General features: G+C 31.7%; 1 protein-coding gene across 1 annotated transcript; it reads right to left on the bottom strand.

The window, feature by feature from the left end:
- Positions 1-6,801: 6,801 nt before the first annotated feature.
- On the bottom strand, positions 6,802-21,276 carry LOC134706908 (arylsulfatase B-like). The gene is made up of 15 exons (XM_063566266.1): positions 21,172-21,276; positions 20,814-20,931; positions 20,169-20,280; positions 17,633-17,684; positions 16,816-16,919; positions 16,326-16,432; positions 16,050-16,108; positions 15,445-15,546; positions 13,493-13,556; positions 10,626-10,723; positions 10,130-10,266; positions 9,801-9,859; positions 9,377-9,503; positions 8,998-9,128; positions 6,802-7,021 (listed from the first exon to the last, which is right to left on the bottom strand). Exons 2-15 carry the CDS (start codon positions 20,908-20,910, stop codon positions 6,849-6,851), a joined length of 1,422 nt encoding a protein of 473 aa, XP_063422336.1. The 5' UTR covers positions 20,911-20,931; positions 21,172-21,276; the 3' UTR covers positions 6,802-6,848.
- Between the last annotated feature and the right edge of the window lie 605 nt (positions 21,277-21,881).

The raw sequence follows: 21,881 nt of genomic DNA, 5'->3' as shown, positions 1-21,881 counted from the left end.
TTTTCATATCAGCGTTTGGTTAGATACAAGTTTGTCAGGTTTTATAAATATTTAATGATCGAGGCCTATCTGAATGTTCTAAATGCTGAATAAACAGTTTAGCACATATTTACACCTTTGAGTAACAAAATAAGCCTCTCCAATTATTATAATCAAACTTTTATATGAACTAAAAGTTAACCTTTATATGAGCTAAAAGTTAACCTTCATATGAGCGCTAATTAAACCTTAAACATGAGTGAGTTCAATTTCAACCTTAATATGACATCACTTCAAATGTTAGCATGCTCAGTAAATAAATGCATTAGAAGTATACCACGGTTCAAAAGTCATAAACTGATTGAGAGAAAACAATTGCAATTCATGTTAACAAACTATGGAGTAGCACATCAACTATAATACATCTCCTTTTAATAATATCACACCTTACTACAAAGATTGCTGTATTTGTAATATTAAAATTAATACAATTATATGAAACAATTTTCAAAAATTTTACAATTATTTTCACAAAACTAGTACAAAAAATAATCATGATTGTGACGATCTGAAAGGCAATTTTAAATCAATGTTGTGCGCCATAACTTTTTGAAGTAACACAATAATTTATCTTAGGAAAATCGAAATGAACTCGATTATACTTACTAGTAAACCATTTGTGAAATTTACCAAAAATACAGAATTCAAACCGCAATCTGTAATCTGTTGTTTCCGCAAATAAAGCCCCAAACAACATCGTTTTGGGGTGTAAAACTCATTACATAAACTGATTGCTAAATGAAATATAAAATTCACTTGTAAACTAAACATATACCCTCACGACACTTACCAAAGGGGAAATCCTGGATAATCATAGGTCTGTTCTGTGTTTCTTCGGAATTATAACCAATGATAAAGAACTGGATCATCTTTCGATGCCTAAACTACACAAGTGTCCTTACAAACAACAGTATGCTGGTGGGGCTTCCAAGTGCTCAAAGAAACTTATTTCGAAATTATTAACATCAATTTAAGCAGCAATTAAAGCAGGGCTTCAACTTATTGTGAAACTGCCTATTCTAGAGGTGACGTAAATCAGATGTGGATACTGATTAAATAGTTTTAAAACATTTGAATTATCTACACTGTATACAAGTATTCCCCAATCAAAACTAAAAGACAAATTGAAAGAGTTGGTATTGCTTTGTTTCATAAAAAAGAATGGCCAACGTAGATACAAGTATCTTGTATTAGGGAGGAATAAATTCTACCTTGTAAAGGATAACTCTGATAATAGCAATTCTTGTTTATCTGATAATTGGATTTTATGAGGCTACTGGCGTATGTTGTTTTTGGATTATGTGTTTAAACTATAAATCAAAAGTGTCTACTTACACTGTCTTACATTTTGGAACGCCTCTTTCCGTTTTAAGAATTATCACGTGCCGTTTGTTCTTACGAGTGTAAAGCAAGTTATAACTTTCTCACATAGCATCTGTTTAGCTTCATACACACATTTCGTTATAACAAAAATACCACCAACGCCTCCCAATATATCCGATTGCTCAGATCTGAAAATGCCATGATATTAACAACACCGCGTGTCAGAAAAAAAATATATAGGGAGAGGAGATTCGACAAAGCAGCAGCCGTTTTATGGAACGATTTACCAAGTGATATCCGGAACATCCATGCTGTGAACGCTTTTAAGAAACACCTGAAAACTCATTTATTCAGACATGCTTTTTCATAGTTCTTAAAATATTTTATATCACTGAAATTTTTTGAAGTTTTAAGCAAATACTTTTTTGAATTTTTTTTTAGCAATTTTTTTTTGAATTTTTAAGCAAATATTTTTTCTGAATTTTTAAGCAAATATTTTTTGAAATTTTTAAGCAAATATTTATAACTTATTTTTATTTATACGGGTTCAATGTCTCCTTTATTTTACCATGCCCATTTATTTTAAATTTGATTGTTGATCAGTTAACTTAATAGTATATGCCATTTATTTTAGATATGTTTTTTTTTAAGATCTCATAACATGGGCTTTCATATTTTATTGTGAATACTTGTATATCTATATGAATATGTTGTTAAGCGCTTAGGGTAATTTGTAATATTATATAATGCGCTGTTATAAATACTGTATAATAATAATAATAATATCTATTTTTTAATATTTTAATTACTTCTTATCTGTTATATCTTATTATAGTGAATGCATTTATTTGAACGATACTGCTGTGCTAGTTTGTTGTATTTTCCAGCTTCACGCTGTGTGACAGATGTTGATGTCTCGATGGACTTTGTTTACTGAGAAGATAAGGAGAAAAGTGTAGACCAATTGATAAAAAGATACTTTAATTCCTTTGAATGCTGATAAGACATTAGCAGTGTATGATTGACTTTTGATTTGTCTGCGTTGATGAGACATTATCAGTTTATAATTGACTTATTACGTTAGCGTAGTTCAAATTATACTTAATTTTTGTTTAGGGATCTAACTTTAAATTTAAAGATTAAATATTTTGGTTTTACAAAATATAGAATGTCGCAGATCCTTTAGGGGGCGGTTCAGGGAGACAATAAACGGAATTGGAACTATCCCCCTCTGGCACATTTCTCTACCCTACCGGCTCTTTACAAGAGGGTATAAAATAATTTCCTAGGGTTCACTATTGTCATCAAGAGGAATCCCCTCCACTTCTGGTATCAGAAGGGAGGTGTCATCTCCGCAGTACACTACTTCAGGTTGTTTGCATTTCAAACATCGGAGAGACTGTTGATTTCAGAGGTCTGTGTAAAAAAGGGGGTTCTCCGTCCAGTCCACTCTTGCACTTAGGAGGGACGTTTTGACACTTATGTTATCATAAGGTCACCGATATGCTCTTTTCAATCCTTTTGCCTATCGGTTTGTTTGTCTCCCTAGAACTGGTTAAACATTTTACCTGCGGCCTATCAAATATCCACACATACATATACTTGTTGTATTATTAGTAATAAATATTCTATATTCCTTTTACAATTTGTTTTGTTTGTTTTTCAGCGGCAGTAGTCCGTATATTAACTTTGTTTTCTTGATTTACAAGATATGTCTTAAGTTTAAAGGGCGTGTTTCTCAACAGACTCACTGCATTCCAATCGAAACTACTTGTGCCCATTTTCCTGCCGACTGAATGAATGACTTTCCAATGAATAAATGATGTTCTCTCAATAACTAATTCAAAATTTGGTGACTTTATCGAACGCATATATCCCATCGAACCAGAGATAAAAGATACAACAGATACAGCTAAATCTGCCTCATATCTTTACTTACATCTGGAAATAAGCAATTAGGGTAGGTTGAAAACAAAACTTTACGACAAAAGAGATGTTTCCATCTTCCAAATTGTGAACTTTGCAGATTTATTTCATGTTGCTTAGTCTTTAGTTTTTCTATGTTGTGTCCTGTGTACTATTATTTGTCTGATTTTTTCTCAATTGTGGCCTAGGCGTTGTCAGTTTATTTTCTATGTCGAATATGTTCCTCTTGTAGTTACTACAATAACCTTCCCTTTTCACGAATATGGACTACGGAATAGGACTTTTTACTGAATTTGTAAAAACATAGGTAACACGACGGGAGCAAGATGTGGAGCCGGATCTACGTACCCTTCCCGAGCACATGGAACCACCTTAGTGTTTTGGTGAGGTTTGTTTCTTAGTCTTTAGTTTTCTAGGTTGTGTCTAATGTATTTTTATTTTCTGTTTGTCTTTTTTCATGATTAACCTAGGGGTTGTCAGTGTATTTTTTATGTAGGATATGTTCGTCTTGTCGTAACTACGATACTATTCTCCTTTGCAAGAATACGACCTACTGAATAAGACTATTTCCCTGTTTTGTACTAAAATAAGTAACACGACGGGAGCCACATGTAGAGCAGGATCTGCTTACCTCAGAAATGTTGATTAATTGTACCTTATTGGCAGTACTACATCTATGATTAGACAAATTACCTTCACCATCAGTTTTGTCATTGCATACAAAGGGAATGGTTGTTCCCAAGTCTGCAATCTAATAGTCTTCTTATTTCAGACAACATAATGTGCTCAATATGGGGTCGTTTGTTTTATAATATAAATTGTATATTATATTATCCGTCCATTAACACAAAAGAATTGCCGAGCTGAATAAAATGTTAAGATAAAAAGAAAATTGTTACACGATCGTTAGCCTTACACCGATGGCCATTCATTCTTAAATTGAGTCTTTCTCAAAAGTAAAATCACAAAAATACTGATTTTCGGACAGTCCATAATCACATGGCAAAATTAAATAACAAAACGCATCAAAAACGAATAGACAAGAACTGTCAGATTCCTGACTTGGTACAGGCTAGCATTTTCAAATGTAGAAAATGGTGGATTAAACCTGGTTCTATAGCGCTAACCCTCTCACTTGAATGACAGTCTCATCAAAGTTCGTTATATTCACATTGCTGCGTTAAATAAAGAGACACAATAAATAAAAGTGAAAATATTGGTACATCAGTCATCATCGTATAACAATTTTAAAAGGAATTTTCCCTCAAAAGAACCAACTCACAAGATTATAACTTAATAATTTTTTATTAATATCTTTACAAGCATAGATCACTTCAAGTTTCCACGACGTATATCAGTCCACAAAGAGCACATTGAAATCTGCAAACAATATTGGGAACAGTAAACTTTCAATCCTCATGACTGTGCGTTTTGTAATTTTTGGTGAACAAGCTACATTTAAAGTGGGTAGCAGGTACTAGTACACTATCGGGTTTACGATTTAACGCTACATTATAAATAGAGCGATATCTCAAGTTGTTATTGAAATCTATAATATCTGACAGTTGAACAGTACATGTTCAATTACAAAGTTGTCTGAATTTGTATAGTAAAACGAGGAATTAGAAGACTGCACATGTGTAGTTTTCATATTATCCGGCAGACACCTGATATAATTGATGTTGCCTTGGTGTGTCCTTGACAAAATCCGATTGACACCTTTTTATCTTGAGCGATGTGTCATCCCGTATAATATTATAAATCTTATTTGTATTCATGCTGTAAGGCTACCGGGCTTAAGTTTCATATTTTGAAAATTATTTATGTAATAGTAGTTTATCAGATCATGAATTTTTATAAATGAGTCAAACACGAATTCAAAAAAGAAGTGTTTATTTTTCAAACTTACATACGATATGTAATTCTAAAGGCTCTGGCTTCAAGAATGAAAAATAGTAATTGCCAGTTTATGTTTTTATTTTGATATAAAGCAGTGTCTTACATCATGTACCTCTTTTTCCGGTAGGATGACAAAATAAAGTGACAAATACAGATGTATATTAGGATCTGCTTACCCTTCCGGAGCACCTGAGATCACCCCTAGTTTTTGGAGGGGTTAGTGTTGTTTATTTTTTAGTTTTCTGTGTTGTGTCATGTGTACTATTGTTTGTCTGTTTGTCTTTTTACATTTTTAGCCATGGCGTTGTCAGTTTGTTTTTGATTTATGAGTTTGAGTGTCCCTTTGGTATCTTTCGACCCTTTTTTTTACAAAGTTAAAGATGACGGGCACAAGATAATAGTTAAAGGTAAATGTATTCAATTGTCTGCTGCTCAGATAATTTGAATACTAAAAAAGTGTAAAAGTAAAATCGGCTATTTCTGCAGAAATAGTGAGAAATTAGGAGGGCACTTTTTTGTGCAAAATTAAACAAGGCGTATTCTTATTTCTTTGTAAAATACCCTTTAAAAGTGTCATTTGACAATCCAAGAATCTATTGCAACAACTGTCATATTCATGACTTGGTGAAGTCATTTTCAAATGTAAAAATTGGTGGATTGAACCTGGTTTTTATTTCATTTTCTACAACTAGGCGTGAACAAAACACACATAATGGATAAAGTTAGAAAAATAGAAGTGCATCAGTCATCACTGTGTCAAAATCTCAATTAGAACAAACACAAGCAAATGTTTAACACAGAAGCACAAAAAGCATCTATCAAATTTAACAACAACATCCATTGCTTACTTCTATATGTATTCTACAACTAGGCGTGAACAAAACACACATAATGGATAAAGTTAGAAAAATAGAAGTGCATCAGTCATCACTGTGTCAAAATCTCAATTAGAACAAAAACAAGCAAATGTTTAACACAGAAGCACAAAAAGCATCTATCAAATTTAACAACAACATTCATTGCTTACTTCTATATGTATTTTAAATCAACCCAAGAAGGATCGAAATATTTGAAGTCCTGTGACTGAATAACAAGATTAATATCAGCTCTAGTGTAGAGTCGCGTGTTTGACGCCAAATTGTAAACGTCACGCAGGAAGCAATGTGAAATAATTTTGTCGTTTAAAGTATTTTTAAAATCATAATTTCATTTAGGGAATGGAGGTATACAGGGTTGAACATTCAAAAGTTTTGTTAGAACTAACCTAAGGTATCATCCTTGTCTATTTCAATGACATAGTTTTTATGGAAATGCGTTATTGTTCCATTCTAACTTACACTTTAAAAGGGATGTCTGACAGTTTCTCTTACTAAAAACCATTGGTTTTCCCGTTTCTCGGTGTGATCCAAGGCTCCGTGTTGAAGGTCGTACATGACCTATTATGGTTTACTTTTTTAAATTGTTATTTGGATGGAGAGTTGTCTCATTGGCACTCACACCACATCTTCCTTTATCTACATAAGAACCTCTTTGACATTGAATAACGACAGAATAAACGATATGAGGGTTCTGAATGACTAGAACTACAAACACATTGCTTAATCTAGTGTGTAGATCATTTTTATTTATTTCTATAACTTGGAGATTTTCATCAATAAACTCTAACACCATCCAGGTGTCCAGTAACCATTATATTTATTTGGGTTCGATGCAGGGTCTGGTTTCCTATTTAGAGGTGGCACTATATATTTCCTATACTCCTGAAGCCTTTCTCTCATCTTTTCTAACATGCCGTGCTCTTTGGTGTGCAAATTATTGTGTTCATTAGGATCATCTACAAATTTAATACAAAAAAAAACCCAAATTATTACATATAACATGTAGTTTGACTGACTTTCAGAAAATTCAAATTTGTGAATGAATAAAATATATATCACATAATAAAAATTTAACTACCAAGACAAGACTCTAGGGACATGACCAAAGAGAATTAAATAGAAAATAATGCTTTACATGAGGAGATATTTTTAAACTCTACTAACAAGCAACTGCTTACTCAGACGGATTGAGTTCGGAAAAAAACTATAGTAGTTATCAAAGGTACCAGGATTATAGGGCAATATTTATGTATTAAGTCTCACTCCTAACGTTGCTTTGGTAATGGCCCCTTTCAAAAATCTAGAATCTGCATCTGTTTCTATATCATTGAACTTGGGCTAATCATGAATGTGGCAGTAGTGTACAACTTGTTTTGTATTCATGGCAACAATCTGCATGTATTCTCTATAAATTACTGTGAAAGAAGGAAGTAGAAGAGATGTCACATAGTTTTCCAAAACAAAGTCCAAAAGTAGAATTTCCATCGCTTGAAGTAATACCCTTTTTTGGAACGGTCTCCATCAATCTATCAGGAAATCAAGTTAAAATCTTGTCTTTGTTTGTTTTATTACAAAATTGCAAAATTGCATAAAACAATTCATGCTAAACATTTCTGGATTATGGCCGGTTTGGCTACGAAATTACGGACAGTCAAACTGAAAATAGCTCATTAAACATTATAAAAAGAAGTTTTGATGTTCGTAATATACCCATTTTGAAGGAATAATGAGTCATCAGTTGTCATTGAATTGTGTTGCACACTGACTGTCATATTTAAAATACTCAGGAGCCCAAAACGCGGAACTAAACAACTAACTTGGTATTGCTACCTTATAATGAGTTTGGATTCGCACGATGGATGTTGCAGCCAAAGCAGAAGACGCACACCCTATCGGCACTTCCTGTCTCTATCAGATTTGTGTTCATGAATGTCTCTCATTAATGTTTTGTTACTTTGATTGTCTTAAAAATCAATACTAGACCACACCCCTGATATCGCGGGTCCCTGACTGAATTAAAGTATATAACTATCCGTAAGCCTTATTTTAGTATTGGTATTGTCATCTGATAAAGTATTGCCGATTATAAGATGCACAGTTTTCTCTGCTTTCAAACTCTTTTTGTTTGAACCCGTCGACCTGGAACTTTTAGGTAATATTAATTATTTGGAAAACAAAAGGGCCTGGAATGAAGTATTTTTTTTATCAACAGCATTGTCCCATATTAGTTATAAATAATTGCTGTTTTACGTCATTCCGGCCAACACATTGAAAACTGTACCTATACGCCTTATTTTAAGTCCAGATTCTTAGTATTCGTATTGTCATCTACGAAAGTCATAATGATTAAAATACTACAATAGATAACAATGTAACAATGACTGAATTTAGTGGTGTTAACCCTGTGATTATTACCCGTGTATATAGCAAAATCCTTAATACACCGCCTGTTTGGTGGTGCGCCTGTCAGACGGGGAACGTACAATTAAGGTAAAAGGTGAATATACTATTGGTATCGGTATCGGACTCGACTCGGAACTTTTTGATTATTGGCAATATTAATAACGTGGAAAATAAATGGGCCTCGAGAGGTGTAATTTTCAATCAACACCATTGTTCTATATTAGTTATATATAAACTTGAATTATTTGATTCATCGTTTTTACGTGATGACGGCTGATAAATTAGACCCATTTACTGTAGTATTACATATATGGGATTTTAGCATTGACGTATTACTAATGACTGTATTCCTGACAAAAGAGAATCATATAAAAACTTTGTTATAAACATTTCTAAAATGTACCTCTCTTTTTTGTCTTTTTATGATCCGTATACCTCCGACCTATGTAATGCTGAAGTAAACCGCTATTTGATTATATATATGACAATGTGATTTGAATACTCAAAAACTATTACAGCCTATATTTACCTCTCAAGTTATACAACTGGTAGTAATCTACCTTTGGTTCATTTATTGTAACGTCTTCCGCGGTATCCGGAACTGGGTACCAGCCGTTCCATTTACCAGCAAATCCTTCGATTAACTTGTAATCACCCATTCTATAGCAACAAGTACATGCAATTGTTTTATAGAGTTCAACGTTAGAAACCAGATAACAACTCTTTTTGAAATATTACATACATTTTTGACTATTTAGAGTATGTTACAAATGTGAACATGAATCTTTAATACAATAAACAGACACAATTAAATAGTGTAATCTTTCTGCATTGTTTACTCGTATATTTAAAAAAAAATCATGACACTATAAGCTTTAAAATGTCTTTATATTGTACAACACACTTACCTAATAGCAGCACGCCCCATATAAGGTACTGGAGAATCGTCAAGGTTATAGATGAACTCTGACCTCAAGGACGATGGAACTCCTTCACTTATGCTTGGCCACATATTCAAACCATCAATGCCACTTACTTGAAAAAAAAATTAATCCATTATTAAAATGAAACACGAATAATCCATTTTTACTAATTCAGAACAAATATCAATTTCCTTGATAAAATGTAACGCTTTAAACCACGATTTTTCAAGGTGTTTACACACAGACAGTTTGTTTAAAAGTTCACTCTTTTTTTCAGATTGTTTTTCGTCAAATAAATAATGTTTATGTAATCCGCTATTTATCGGACTATGATACATTGATCTTTCAAAGAAAATTACTAAATATTATCCCATTTATTCATAAAACTGACTGCAATATATATACATACCTTGTCCTCCTCCAGCAGCAGAGAGAATTGTTGGCATCCAGTCCACAGCATGAATCATTCTAAAACAATAATATTAAGGCAATCAATCAACTCAATATTGGAAGTGGTGTGGTTCATTTTTATTCAGATTTTTTAATATATTATCATGTCAACTTTGAAGAACAAAATATAAATTGTAGTTATATTAATACATTATTTTTTAGTAACAGCAAAGCAAGTACACCACTGAAGTAACTACAATATAAACTGGAAGTATGTTTCTTTTAGTAATTTTCATCAATTCTCAACACAGTAAAAAAAAAAGGTACAACTAATTTTAGCTTTATTACCCGTCAAAAACAGTATTATTTTTCTGAAGTCCCAAACCATATACGAAAGCTGAAGCCCGAGTTCCTCCTTCATATACTGTTGCCTTACTCCCTCTCAGTGGGTAATTATTCCCAGAAAAGATTGGCCAACCACCATTCTAAAACATAGTTCATTTTTTTCTTGAAAAAATACTTTAAACATGTTTATATAGATTAATAAGAAAACACTAAGAATTTTTCAAAGTATGGAATATACAATTCCAGCATAATTTGTTTACGCCAAACTGTCCAACAGAGTAACAATAACATGGATTAGTGAAATAATATGTAACTTTTTTACCTTCATCAAGGATCATCGTGATTTTTTTCCGCTAGACAACTGATGACAGTAATCAAATGACTTTCTAGTGTATTTAACATATAGATATATGAACACAATGTTCGCATTCAAGATTAAAAAAGAGACGTAAATACAGTCATGAAAAAAAGGATACTCTTAAAACTTTCATAATCTTACATCGGAAGTAAATATGATCAGTGTATCTTCAAACATTCCGTTACGCTTCAGTGAATCTGTTAAGTTTCCAATGGCGTCATCCATTGCTGTAACCATGCCTGCAAAATCAAAACATCATTGTTCTTGTAAGTCAATTAATTTCACAATGGCAATGAAATAAGAAACTCAATTCTAAGGAAAGTTTTAGGGTAATATTATATGTTATTCAGGTCTCAGACAGGGTATATACTGTGACATTCCCGGCTTAGAGTTTATATCCCCTGAGCCGAAGGCGAAGGGGATATAAGCCCTTAGCCGGGAATGTCACAGTATATACCCTTTCTGAGACCTGAATTACACATATATTACGGATTACCCCTGACTTAATGTTATTTTCCAGTGCAGGTATTTGTTGACAACAAGTCAAGTTGAAAAACCCAACCTGATATGTTCGGCATACGTGAAGGATTTTTTTTAATTTGCTGTGATCATAAGTTTATCGTGTATGTAATAATTTATAAAAACACTATTAACAATAAATTTAAGTAATAAAAGCGTTAATTGCGTGATTTTGTATCCAAAATGTATTATTGACCGAAGCACGTCATTATTTTCCCTCTGTGAGCCTCTGACAGTCTGATAGCTTTTGACTACGTCACATAGTAACCGGTGTAATGATGACGTTTTTGAGGTTCCAATTGGGGACAAAAACGTCGTATATACCCCGGCAGTTTCCTGAATATATACTGACATCTCTGTGTTGTTATCCAATCACAAACCTCGACACATTTGTAATCCGTAATATAAGACCTGATTTCCATTTTAGCAAGAACAGTTACAACATCTATGCTATAGGATAAGATTTGTGTAGAAGTTCATTATACATCAGGTGATGGTCTTCAGGCTTTCGTCTAGATCGTGATTGTCTATCAAATAATTTTTAATTGAATTGAGTTGAACTGAAAACTAATGCTGGCATGATATTGCATATTTATCTTACCTCCTATACATTTCTAGGACTTTGATTAAAAGCGTCCGCATGAATACCGTGCATATTTTATATTAGGTTATTAGGGAGGCGGAGCTTATTTCAAACACGGTTAGTAGTGGAGTTACGTCCCCTTAGATTCCATATTTAGTATTTGGGAAGCGGGTCTTATTTCATACATGGTTAGTAGTGGTGTTACGTCCCTTTATAAAAACAAAACTGAACTGAGAAAAAATCTTAAAGTGTTCAACAGACGAAGAAATTGATGATTAAGATTAAAATAAATTCATTGAACATATTTAAACCTACTGCGAAGTTGTTATCGTTGGCTATTGTTCTTGTAGGATCAATGGAAGTTGTTTCTTAAAGCTAACAGTATTGAAAACTGGCTTGCTCATTTTGATAGATCACAAGTTTATATTTTACACTATTAGTTAGTCGGTTAGATAAATTTTTCTGACCCCATATATACCGTATTAGGTCACTAGCACACTATGTAACTAATAACATGACGCGGAATCAGGGTTATTGTATTAAGGATATGCTTAAATCTTTTTAGCATACTGTGGATTCATTTATTTTCGTGGGTACCAATTTTCGTGGATTGCGGAAACTTGCATATTCGTGGATATTTAAATTCGTTGTTTGAGAAAAGTTTACATACATTCTTATTGAAATTTTGTATTTCGTTGAACATTCAAATTCGTGGTTCCCCTGTTCCCATGAAATCCACGAAAATTGGTATCCAACGAATATTAATGAATCCACAGTATACTAAATTCTAATCTTTATTGATTATAGCATCGCAAATTCTCTGATCATCAATTTAGTTGTGATATGTTCTATTAGTAAGGACCGCATAAAGAAACTTTCTAACAAACTTATTAAGAAAACGAACTTTTTATTATTAATCATATAGTAAACTATAATTCAGCATAAGCTAAAACTCATTTTAGTATAAGCTTAAAACTCATTTTAGCATGAGATAAACCTTATTTTAGCATCAGCTTTGGGATAAAATAAAACTATTTAATCATAAGCTAAAATCATTTAAGCATAAGCTAGAGTCATTTGAGCATAAGCTTAAATCATTTTAGCATGAGCTAAATTCATTTTACATATATTCGATAATTATGAACCCGATTCCGCATCATACGTATTTCCCCTATAATTGAACGGGTATGATGTCACTTATTCAAAAACCGGCACAAAATTAATTAATCAAATTTCAGTTTTAGTGGTAACTGCAATGTCGTTAGTTATGACCAAACGTCCATTCAAAAGAACAAAGGATAAGAGGATACCGACTTAGATGATTGATTTGATGAGGTAGGATGACAAGTCATTCATCATCATTTTATCATTTAGTACTGTGTTCTTTTTCACAAGAAAGTGTCCAGTTATGCGTTTAAAATATAAAAGGCAATGCTCTCAGTGTCTAATTCATTGTAATATAAATCAGTTTAGAAATTATAAACATAGCCATGAGCTGACTTTTTGGGAAAATATGTAAAGCAAGTCTTTTTGATCGATTGATACGTTTGACTGTGTCATTTTATGTTGTTATGTTACACAATTGTCTCAGGTCAGAGTTAAGGTTACCGCCTGAAACGTTTCAACCCGCAGCATTTAATGCATATGTAGTTCATAATTGTTTACTCGTTTCTCGTTTTTTTATATAGATTATAGCGTGTTTTTTCCTGTTGGAATTTTTTTTACATTAGTACATTTAGGACTCCTTATAGCTTGCTGTTCGGTGTGTGCTAAGGCTTTATGTTCCAGGCCGTACTTTGACCTTTAATTTTCAAATTTTCATACATTGTCACTTAAATTGAGAGTTGTGCCATTGGCATTCGTACCACATGTTATTACTTATATTTAAAAATAAAGAGCAAATTACCCGAAAATTGCCGTCTTCCTTCATTCGTTATGTTTTTGTACATATTTTCGTAAACTTCAGGAACCTATAATGTAAAAAATATTGACAGTCGTTTCATTTATTTTGATTGGTATCAATATCAGTGGATACCAATTTTCGTTGATTAATGACGATTTAATATGACCTGTTTGTACAATTTAATGTATTGAAATATATTAGACCGTTGGTTTTCCTGTTTGAATGGTTTTCCACTAGTAATTTTTTTGGGCCATTTATAGCTTACTGTTCGGTGTGAGCCAAGGCTGTGTGTTGAAGACCGTACTTTGACCTGCATTGGTTTTTCTTTTATAAATTGAGAATTGAATGGATAGTTGTCTCTTTGGCACTCATACCACATATCCTTATATCTATTGAATGTTTGTAGAAATGTTATTTCGCTGTGTGTAAACTGCACAAAAGCCTTAAGAAAATTTGCCATTCGATGAACATTTAATGTCATGCTTCATCTGTACCCCTGGAATCCTCGAAAATGGTATCCAACGAAAATAAATAATGATCAACAGCAAGATAATACTTAGTTGTGAACATAATTTTCCATTTTTTTGTCCATACATCTTTATAAATTGTATGTGTTCGAGGCGCTTTTGTAAGTTTATCATTATCAAACGCTAAAAGTCAAATATTTTTTAAGATTATAATGTTTCGAACCTGAATAACATGAAAAGCTTTATGAAAAGGCTATTATGAAAATTAGCCAAAGACACCCAATGTCAACATATTTCTATTTAAAACATGACAGAGAATATGCTATTAATAGGTCAGTTTCGAAGCATCAACTACTGGTCAAATAATTTCTGGGAAAATAGTCCACATGTAGCGATATCGACCTGAAGGAAGTTTAGGAAAAAAATAAATTGTAGACGTCATAACTTCATCGGAAATCTCAAATCAATAGAAAGTAGCGAAGGGCCATTTATTTTAACCGGATATATATTTCAAATGAGTGTGTGACACAAATGATATACATGATTTCAATGTTTGTGTCAGTGTTTTTGGTTGTTTAATTGTACAGCAAGTTTTCAGACTTAAAACGGAGTATCAGTGAAACCAAAATTAAATAAGATACTCCAAAAACCGAGAAAATGCAAAACAAATCCTTAAATAAACAAACAAAACATAGCCTCGGTCATCGAATTGTCATTTATTAGAATACACATAATTCTAACTTTAAGTATCAAAATTAATAAAATGCTGCATCTTTTGACATCAAATCTTCATGTTAACATATTATGTAATTATTGTCTTAAGTAGGCCTTGTTGTTTCAATGTATACTTATCCACATATATATATATTCGGTTTTCAAATGAATGAAGTCAGCAGACTACATTTCTAGAGGTTATCCAATTCAAGTTTAAACGCTAGTCTCTACATAAAACCACCTTATAAATATAGCCAACATAATTATATCAGGCATATATGAAGCAAAGTTTAACCTTGTATATAGATTAATAACTTCAAATGTGTGCATTTCCAGTGGCAATTAGTTTATTCAAAGTCATAACAAAATAAAGATAAGACAACATATAAGAAATATACTCGTATATTTAAAATCACATCAGTTAAAAGCAAGTAGATAATTGCTGTTTCAAATCACTTTCAATCAGTAATATTACCTCAGTAAACAAAACCTTGGCGTACCCATTCTACAAACCTGTATGTTTATAATTTTATCGTCTCGTGACTTTTTACAATTATTGGAACTGACATGTGACCACACAATGTTAACTATTCAAAACACATGGCGTTACACCTAGAGCAAAGTAAATATTAATGGCCTTGCAGAATCAATGTAAATGACAATGGTTTGTGCTTTCGCAATGTTCTTGTTTTGGGGTTTTCAGCGTCACTTTTTTTTTTCTATATTTGTAAACATGTAAAGCACTGATAGAACAATATACCATTGACAACTTACCTGTATTGGGTTATGAACTGACTGGAAAGGAAGGTACAAGAACATTGGTTGACTTTTGTTTTGTTGAGTGATAATTTTGTCTACACGTCGGGCATAAGCATACTGTAAAATGAAAAAAAAAACCAAAACAAAGTTTTACGTTTTTTTTTTATATTTTTTAAAATAAATAGACAAACAGAGACAAACACAATATGTTACGTTCTATCTATCACTGTGTCTACCACATACAAAATAGACATGCACGACGTTTCTTTTATGTCCATCTTTCAATATTGTTTCCTGTTAAGTGTTTGTTAAAGGTAATTTTATGTTTGCAATAAGGTAATTTGTGCTCATAGAAACTTATTACAAATGTTCATCTTAAAATCTGAATTTTAAAACATATGCAAAAACAAGAATTTGAAACAAAATGTCCCTGTTCACTTGAATTGGCATTACTTAGGGTTTTTTCAGTTCTATGAGCAGGTTTTCTTTTGAAAATATCTTGTATTTGTGCGTTACACACCATATTTCAACTAATAGGCAAATTCATTAAACCTACGCACATATATACATAAACACACTCATTCACTTCCTAATCTTTACAAAACGCCTTGCCAACTTACCGTAGAATATTCGTTTGGTCGTATTGGTGCTTTATTATCGCGGAAATCTGACCCATTAGCTGAAATAAAGGAAAATGAAATTCAGAATATCAGAGACACATGTATCAGTCTTATTCTGACTTCTAATATATATGTCATGAATATTCATTTGCACATTTGTTTTAAAAAATGTAGTTATTAACTACCTAAATATGACAAACATACATCAATATCGTACATTAAAAGTGTTCTATTATCATTTAACTTTGTATATTTGACCTATACATACAGACTTACCAATTGTATAGTTATAGTAATCCTCTTTTCCGTTATAAAATCCATAGAATGTATCGAACCCACGGTATGTTGGCGTACATTCCCATTTGCACATTCCTAAATGCCATCTGCAAGACATAAATATTTGTTATTTGCGGTTTTTCGTTTCTTTTCTAAGGACACATAGATTATAAACATTTAATCTAATAACCTTTAACTTTATTGGTATTCTTATTGTCACCCAACAATTCAAAACTATTTCAAAATTATTTAAGTTACCACTTTTTAAATAAAAACTCCAAATATAAAAGAGTTGATAGATTACAAATCAGGAAAGAGTGCAGACTACAAATGACGTTGCGCGCCTTTTTTGTACATAAGACTCATCAGTGACACTCAGATCAGAAAAGCCATAAAGCCAAACAAGTTCAAAATAAAGAGAAAGTCAATATCATTGTTTTATCAACTTCTTGAAAAAACTAATCTAAGTAAACAAAACTAATTTGCATACTTTCCAATCATATGTGTTGCATATCCAAGCTCTTTTAGTTTCTGTGGCAGAAGGGTTTGGTTAAGGGGTGGACACGATGCCTCCGCTGGTCCAATGACAAAATTCTAGAACAGAAAATATGCTCAATGGTGGTATTTTGTCATCAGTAGAGTTAAATTGTTTTAAAATATAACGTCTCACCAGTTTCCCACAGACATGTAAAGGTAGTTGACGGATAAGGATTCACCTTTGTATTTTTTACATTTGAAAAATCAAAGTAGGATAAATATTGAAAAGAGGAGCGAAAGAAATGTTCTTCTGTCGGTGAGTGTATGGCGAACTCTTTGATACCTTGAAACCAACTCTGTCTAAGCTATTTCTATTTTGAGATTGAATAAACAAATTATGAAATTGTTATTTTCTGTAGGAATATGATTAAACATCTTTGTCACGTTAACTGTGATCGCGTATTAATTGTCCCAATTTAGTTCCAAAATATTTCCCTTTCGACACATTGAATTTCGTTGCTATTTTAAACTTTTTGTTGCGAATAATTATATTCATTTTATCATAAAAACTCCGGTTACGTTCCCCTTTAGCAAAAATATTGTTGTCATCTTCCAATTAATTTTTTATATTTTCAAATTTTAGAAAAAAAGGAAAAAGTATTACTAGTATTAATATAATTTCTACTGGAATATTATGAAAAAACTCAAGTCTCGTTCAATTAAAAGGTGTTGTAGTTTTCATATGTGTTGTCCATAAATAGTAGTCCTTGTATTAATTATAATATATTTCGTTTATTAGACTATGCGTTCAACCAAAGATATTAGTTTACCTGCAATCCTGATTTGAATGGATAAAATCCTGACAAAAAGGCGCTTCTTGACCTAAAAGAAGAAAGTATAATTCTTTCACAAATTCGCTTGCTCCAATCTGTAAACATGAACATCATACACATATTTCTATAAATATCATATCTGTCCATATATGATCAAAATACAAAAATGAATCAATTTCATAAAATTCAGTTTTTCTTTTTTTGATATGAAATATGATATATATGTTGCCAGAATTTCCTAACTTTTGGCATTTTGTAAAATGACAGAAAAACTTTCAGCATGTTGTAAAATGCCTGGACATATGGGCATTTTATATATCGCTTGATTTTTTACCAAAATGACTGGAAAGTATAAAATCATTTTATAAATAGCCTGTACTCAGAAACTGACCCGTTGGAAGTATTTAACAATAGGACAGTTTTATATTTGATGATTAATCAATTGTAGCGGTTGCATTCAAAGAGTTTTAATTATAGAAAAATAAATGTTTTACTAAATTGTTTAAATTCGCATAAACTCAATAATATTTTACAACTGGACTGTTTACAAGTTAAGATGTTATTGACTGGTCGATGACATTTGGACAGACGTTTTTTTATGACCAGAAGACAACATCTTCGGCAAAATATTTTATATTTACTCTCTTTTATCTTTTTCTGATAAATAGACATCGATTAAATTGTCAAACCTAGAATTTTATGAATTGCATTACATTAGGAGATAATATCAGTTACAAACGTTTGAAAATTTTATTTTCATTTTAAGTTTCTTATTTGCATTTATCAACTTCGTACTTTATTTGGCCTTTTTTTTTTTTTTTTTTTTTTTTAACTTTTTTGGATTCGAGCGTCACTGCTGAGTCTTTTGTAGACGAAACGCGCGTCTGGCATATATACAAAACTTAGTCCTGGTATCTATGATGAGTTTGTTTGCTACCACTGTGTCAATGCCACTGCTGGTGGAGATTTATTTCCCCGAGATTTTCACCAGCCCTGTAGTCAGCACTTTACACTTTTTGTTCTGACATGAATTATCATTGATATGGTTATATTTATAAATTAACTGTTTATAAAATTTAGAATTTTTGAAATGCTAAGGCTTATCTACCTCAGGCATAGATTACCTAAGCTGTATTTGGCAAAACTTTTAGAATTTTTTGTCCTCAATGCTCTTCAACTTCGTACTTTATTTGGCCTTTCTAACTTTTTTGGATTCGAGCGTCACTGATGAGTCTTTTGTAGACGAAAAGCGCGTCTGGCGTATATAAAAAATTTAGTCCTAACAGCTAGATTTCAGATTCAGTCAAAATCTTAAATAAATAACTATGTCAAATTTTAAGGTTTTTTATGAACTTTGAACAGAAGCTTGTTAAAGACCAACCGACAGTATCCGGAGCAAAACTTCAATTATTTTGTTTATCCTCCATATAAATATTATGAAGTTTTGACGGAATCTTTTTCAATAAAAGAGACAATGTCTGAAGCAAACCTTCAAAAATATTTATTTCTCATTTTCAGTATTCTTCTGATAGATGATTTTTTTTTTATACAGTAAATATTTACAGACAATCTGTGATACCATTATTTGACATGTATGTTTTTATCATTTTGTATACGTCCATAGATTGTTATGAAACTTTAACAGATATTGTCTTTAAAAACAAATTAACATCAAAGTGAAACGTTTGATTGTTTTCAGTTCTGTATTATAGTGATTAATGGACTAACTTTTATGATGAAATTACACATTATGACTAACAACAACAATCGCATGCAAAACACATGGCTCCGTAGAAGCTCTACTTATATTTTTTTTAAATTACCATGAAATGAGCATGTAGTTTGCTGAATTGTGCTTCAAAGTTTCAGTCATTCAACACAATGCCTGTTTGTTTAGTCTTTTTTTTTATGCCTATCTCGATTAGACATTTATAAATTATAAAATACTATATACATATAGATGTTAGACAGGCAAATGCAAAATGCAAAAGATTTAACTTATTGTGTAATTCAAGATTTCATGCGTTCTTGTCTTGTGTGCAAATACAAAGGTTATTTAATCTATTAGACTTTACTTTTCTTTCTAATACTATTATATGATTTATATATGCATCTTTTTGTCATGATTTATGTTTGAAAATAAATGGAAGAAGGGTTTTACAGGTGTTATAATTTTTTTTTTACATTTTTGAACAGCTAAATTTGTTCAAGGTGTCATGTCGTTTTCGTCTGCTGTTCGACTGTAACTTTTGGCTGTTTCAGAATCTATACTAACAACACTTGAAAAAAACGAAAAAATACATAAGCTTAATGATATCTACTAAGAAAAGAAAACCAAACATATAAATCAGAGAAAAAAAAAATTCAAAAAAATTGCCTTACAAATGACAAAATAATTGTTAACTCTAGGGGCAGACAATCATAATATGTTGCATTAATGTAACTTAACATTCCGATTGGACTTCAATAGATAGCTCCAGACCCGAGCCGGAAACAAGGTCTTTATGCATTATTTGTAGTTATGAATACTTACGGAGAACAGACTGGCTGTACGTAAGAATTGTTTAATATCATTCCATTCTTTGCTAGATAGTCTATGTTTGGAGAAATAATATCCGGATTGTGAAATCCTACATCGTTCCATCCTGAAATATTAAATATGTAATTTGACTGATGATAAACATATTGTTCAATATAATTATCAACATCGAACTATAAGTATCTTAAAAATATATATAACTGACCCGATCCGGTGTTTCGACACTCGTCCTTGTGTGGTTTAAAAAGGAATCTAAATTCTACAGTGACAATTCAAACCATGTATTGACAATTAAAAAACGCGACTTTCAATTGATGTACAAGAATTAAACATGGCTTGGTAGCAACTAGTTAAACATAAAAAGGACATAATGACATACAAACAGACTAATCAAGTATAAAGAAAATTGTTAGGTTGATGAATAATTTCGCGTTTTAAATTGGCACACATTTTATCTAGTTTGTGCTTGTTTTAAATACAGCAGACCCTTTATTCTCTGATTCGATCCTAATGTAAAGCTCGTTCTTAAATATCCCCAGACGACTTATAAAGTGTTTATTTTTAATCAAGGAGTAACTTACATGTTTTGTTTTGTTGTACTTCATTGAGGTTAACAATTCTGTGAGAAAATAAACTTACCCAAATCATCAGCCACAATAAACACAATATGTGGTGATTTTGATACCACGCATTCAAACAGTGATAAAAGAAGCAGTACATACAAAATCACATCCATCTTTAGTCTAACAGGTTATATCTATAAAGGTATATAGTAAATATCTGTTATACAAATATTAAGTATGATAAGTGGTTTTTGCATTTTTATATGGTAAATGAAGATTTGTCTTAAGTCTTTCTTTAATAATCATCCTATTATATTATTGCAATACACTAACAAAAGACTGAAAGGAAGAAATGATACATAAAATAAGTACATCCAGGTTACATCCAGGTCACTTAAACTCAACTTAAAATAATGTAATAAACAAATGCTTACCAATGTTATACGCTTCTATGAAAACAATGTAGAGATACTGGTCCAAACATATGACAGTGGTTATATAGAGTTATGTTAATCACGTGTTACTGTATTATTTCTTCATTTTCGTGTTTAGATAAGAACATTTTCATTTGTATTTTTTTCATCATTCATATCATCAGATATTCTAATCTGATATTAAGGTTAATACGTAGATCGGTTACTAGTTTTGTGATTTTACTTTTTACTAGCCTATAAGAGAAGAGATAGTATTACTTTAAAGGACAATAATCCTTAAGGGGTCACATGTTGAATTATTTGTAGATCTTACTTTGCTGAACATTATTGCTGTGTACAGTTGATCTTTATCTATTATAATATTCAAGATAATAACCAAAAACTGCAATATTTTGTTTGAATAACCCATTCAGGTGCAGCAACCCAACAACGAGTTGTCCGATTCGTCTGACAATTTCAGGACAAATAGATCTTGACATCATGAACAATTTAACCTCATTTCAGATTTGCTCTAAATGCTTCGGTTTCAGAGATAAATCTACATTTTACACCTATGTTCTATTTTTAGCCATGGCGGCCATCTTGGTTGGTTGGTCGCGTCATCGAACACATTTTCAAAACAAGAACCCCAATGATGTTTGTGGCCAAGTTTGGATAAATTTGGCCTAGTGGTTTTAGAGGAGAATATTTTTGTAAAAGTTAACAGACGG

The sequence above is a fragment of the Mytilus trossulus genome, chromosome 2 (assembly GCF_036588685.1).
Source record: "Mytilus trossulus isolate FHL-02 chromosome 2, PNRI_Mtr1.1.1.hap1, whole genome shotgun sequence".
NCBI lineage: Eukaryota > Metazoa > Mollusca > Bivalvia > Mytilida > Mytilidae > Mytilus > Mytilus trossulus.
Note: the sequence above shows the minus strand (reverse complement) of the source record. Positions and strands in the feature narration are given on the sequence as shown.

Excerpts from the sequence above, each read along its gene's own strand:
- LOC134706908 (XM_063566266.1), bottom strand. The coding sequence starts at position 20,910 with ATGGATGTGATTTTGTATGTACTGCTTCTTTTATCACTGTTTGAATGC. Across the intron at positions 9,860-10,129 it reads AATAATACTGTTTTTGACGG|AATGATTCATGCTGTGGACT; the intron begins GTAATAAAGCTA and ends TTATTGTTTTAG. Across the intron at positions 9,129-9,376 it reads ATGGGGCGTGCTGCTATTAG|AATGGGTGATTACAAGTTAA; the intron begins GTAAGTGTGTTG and ends TTGTTGCTATAG.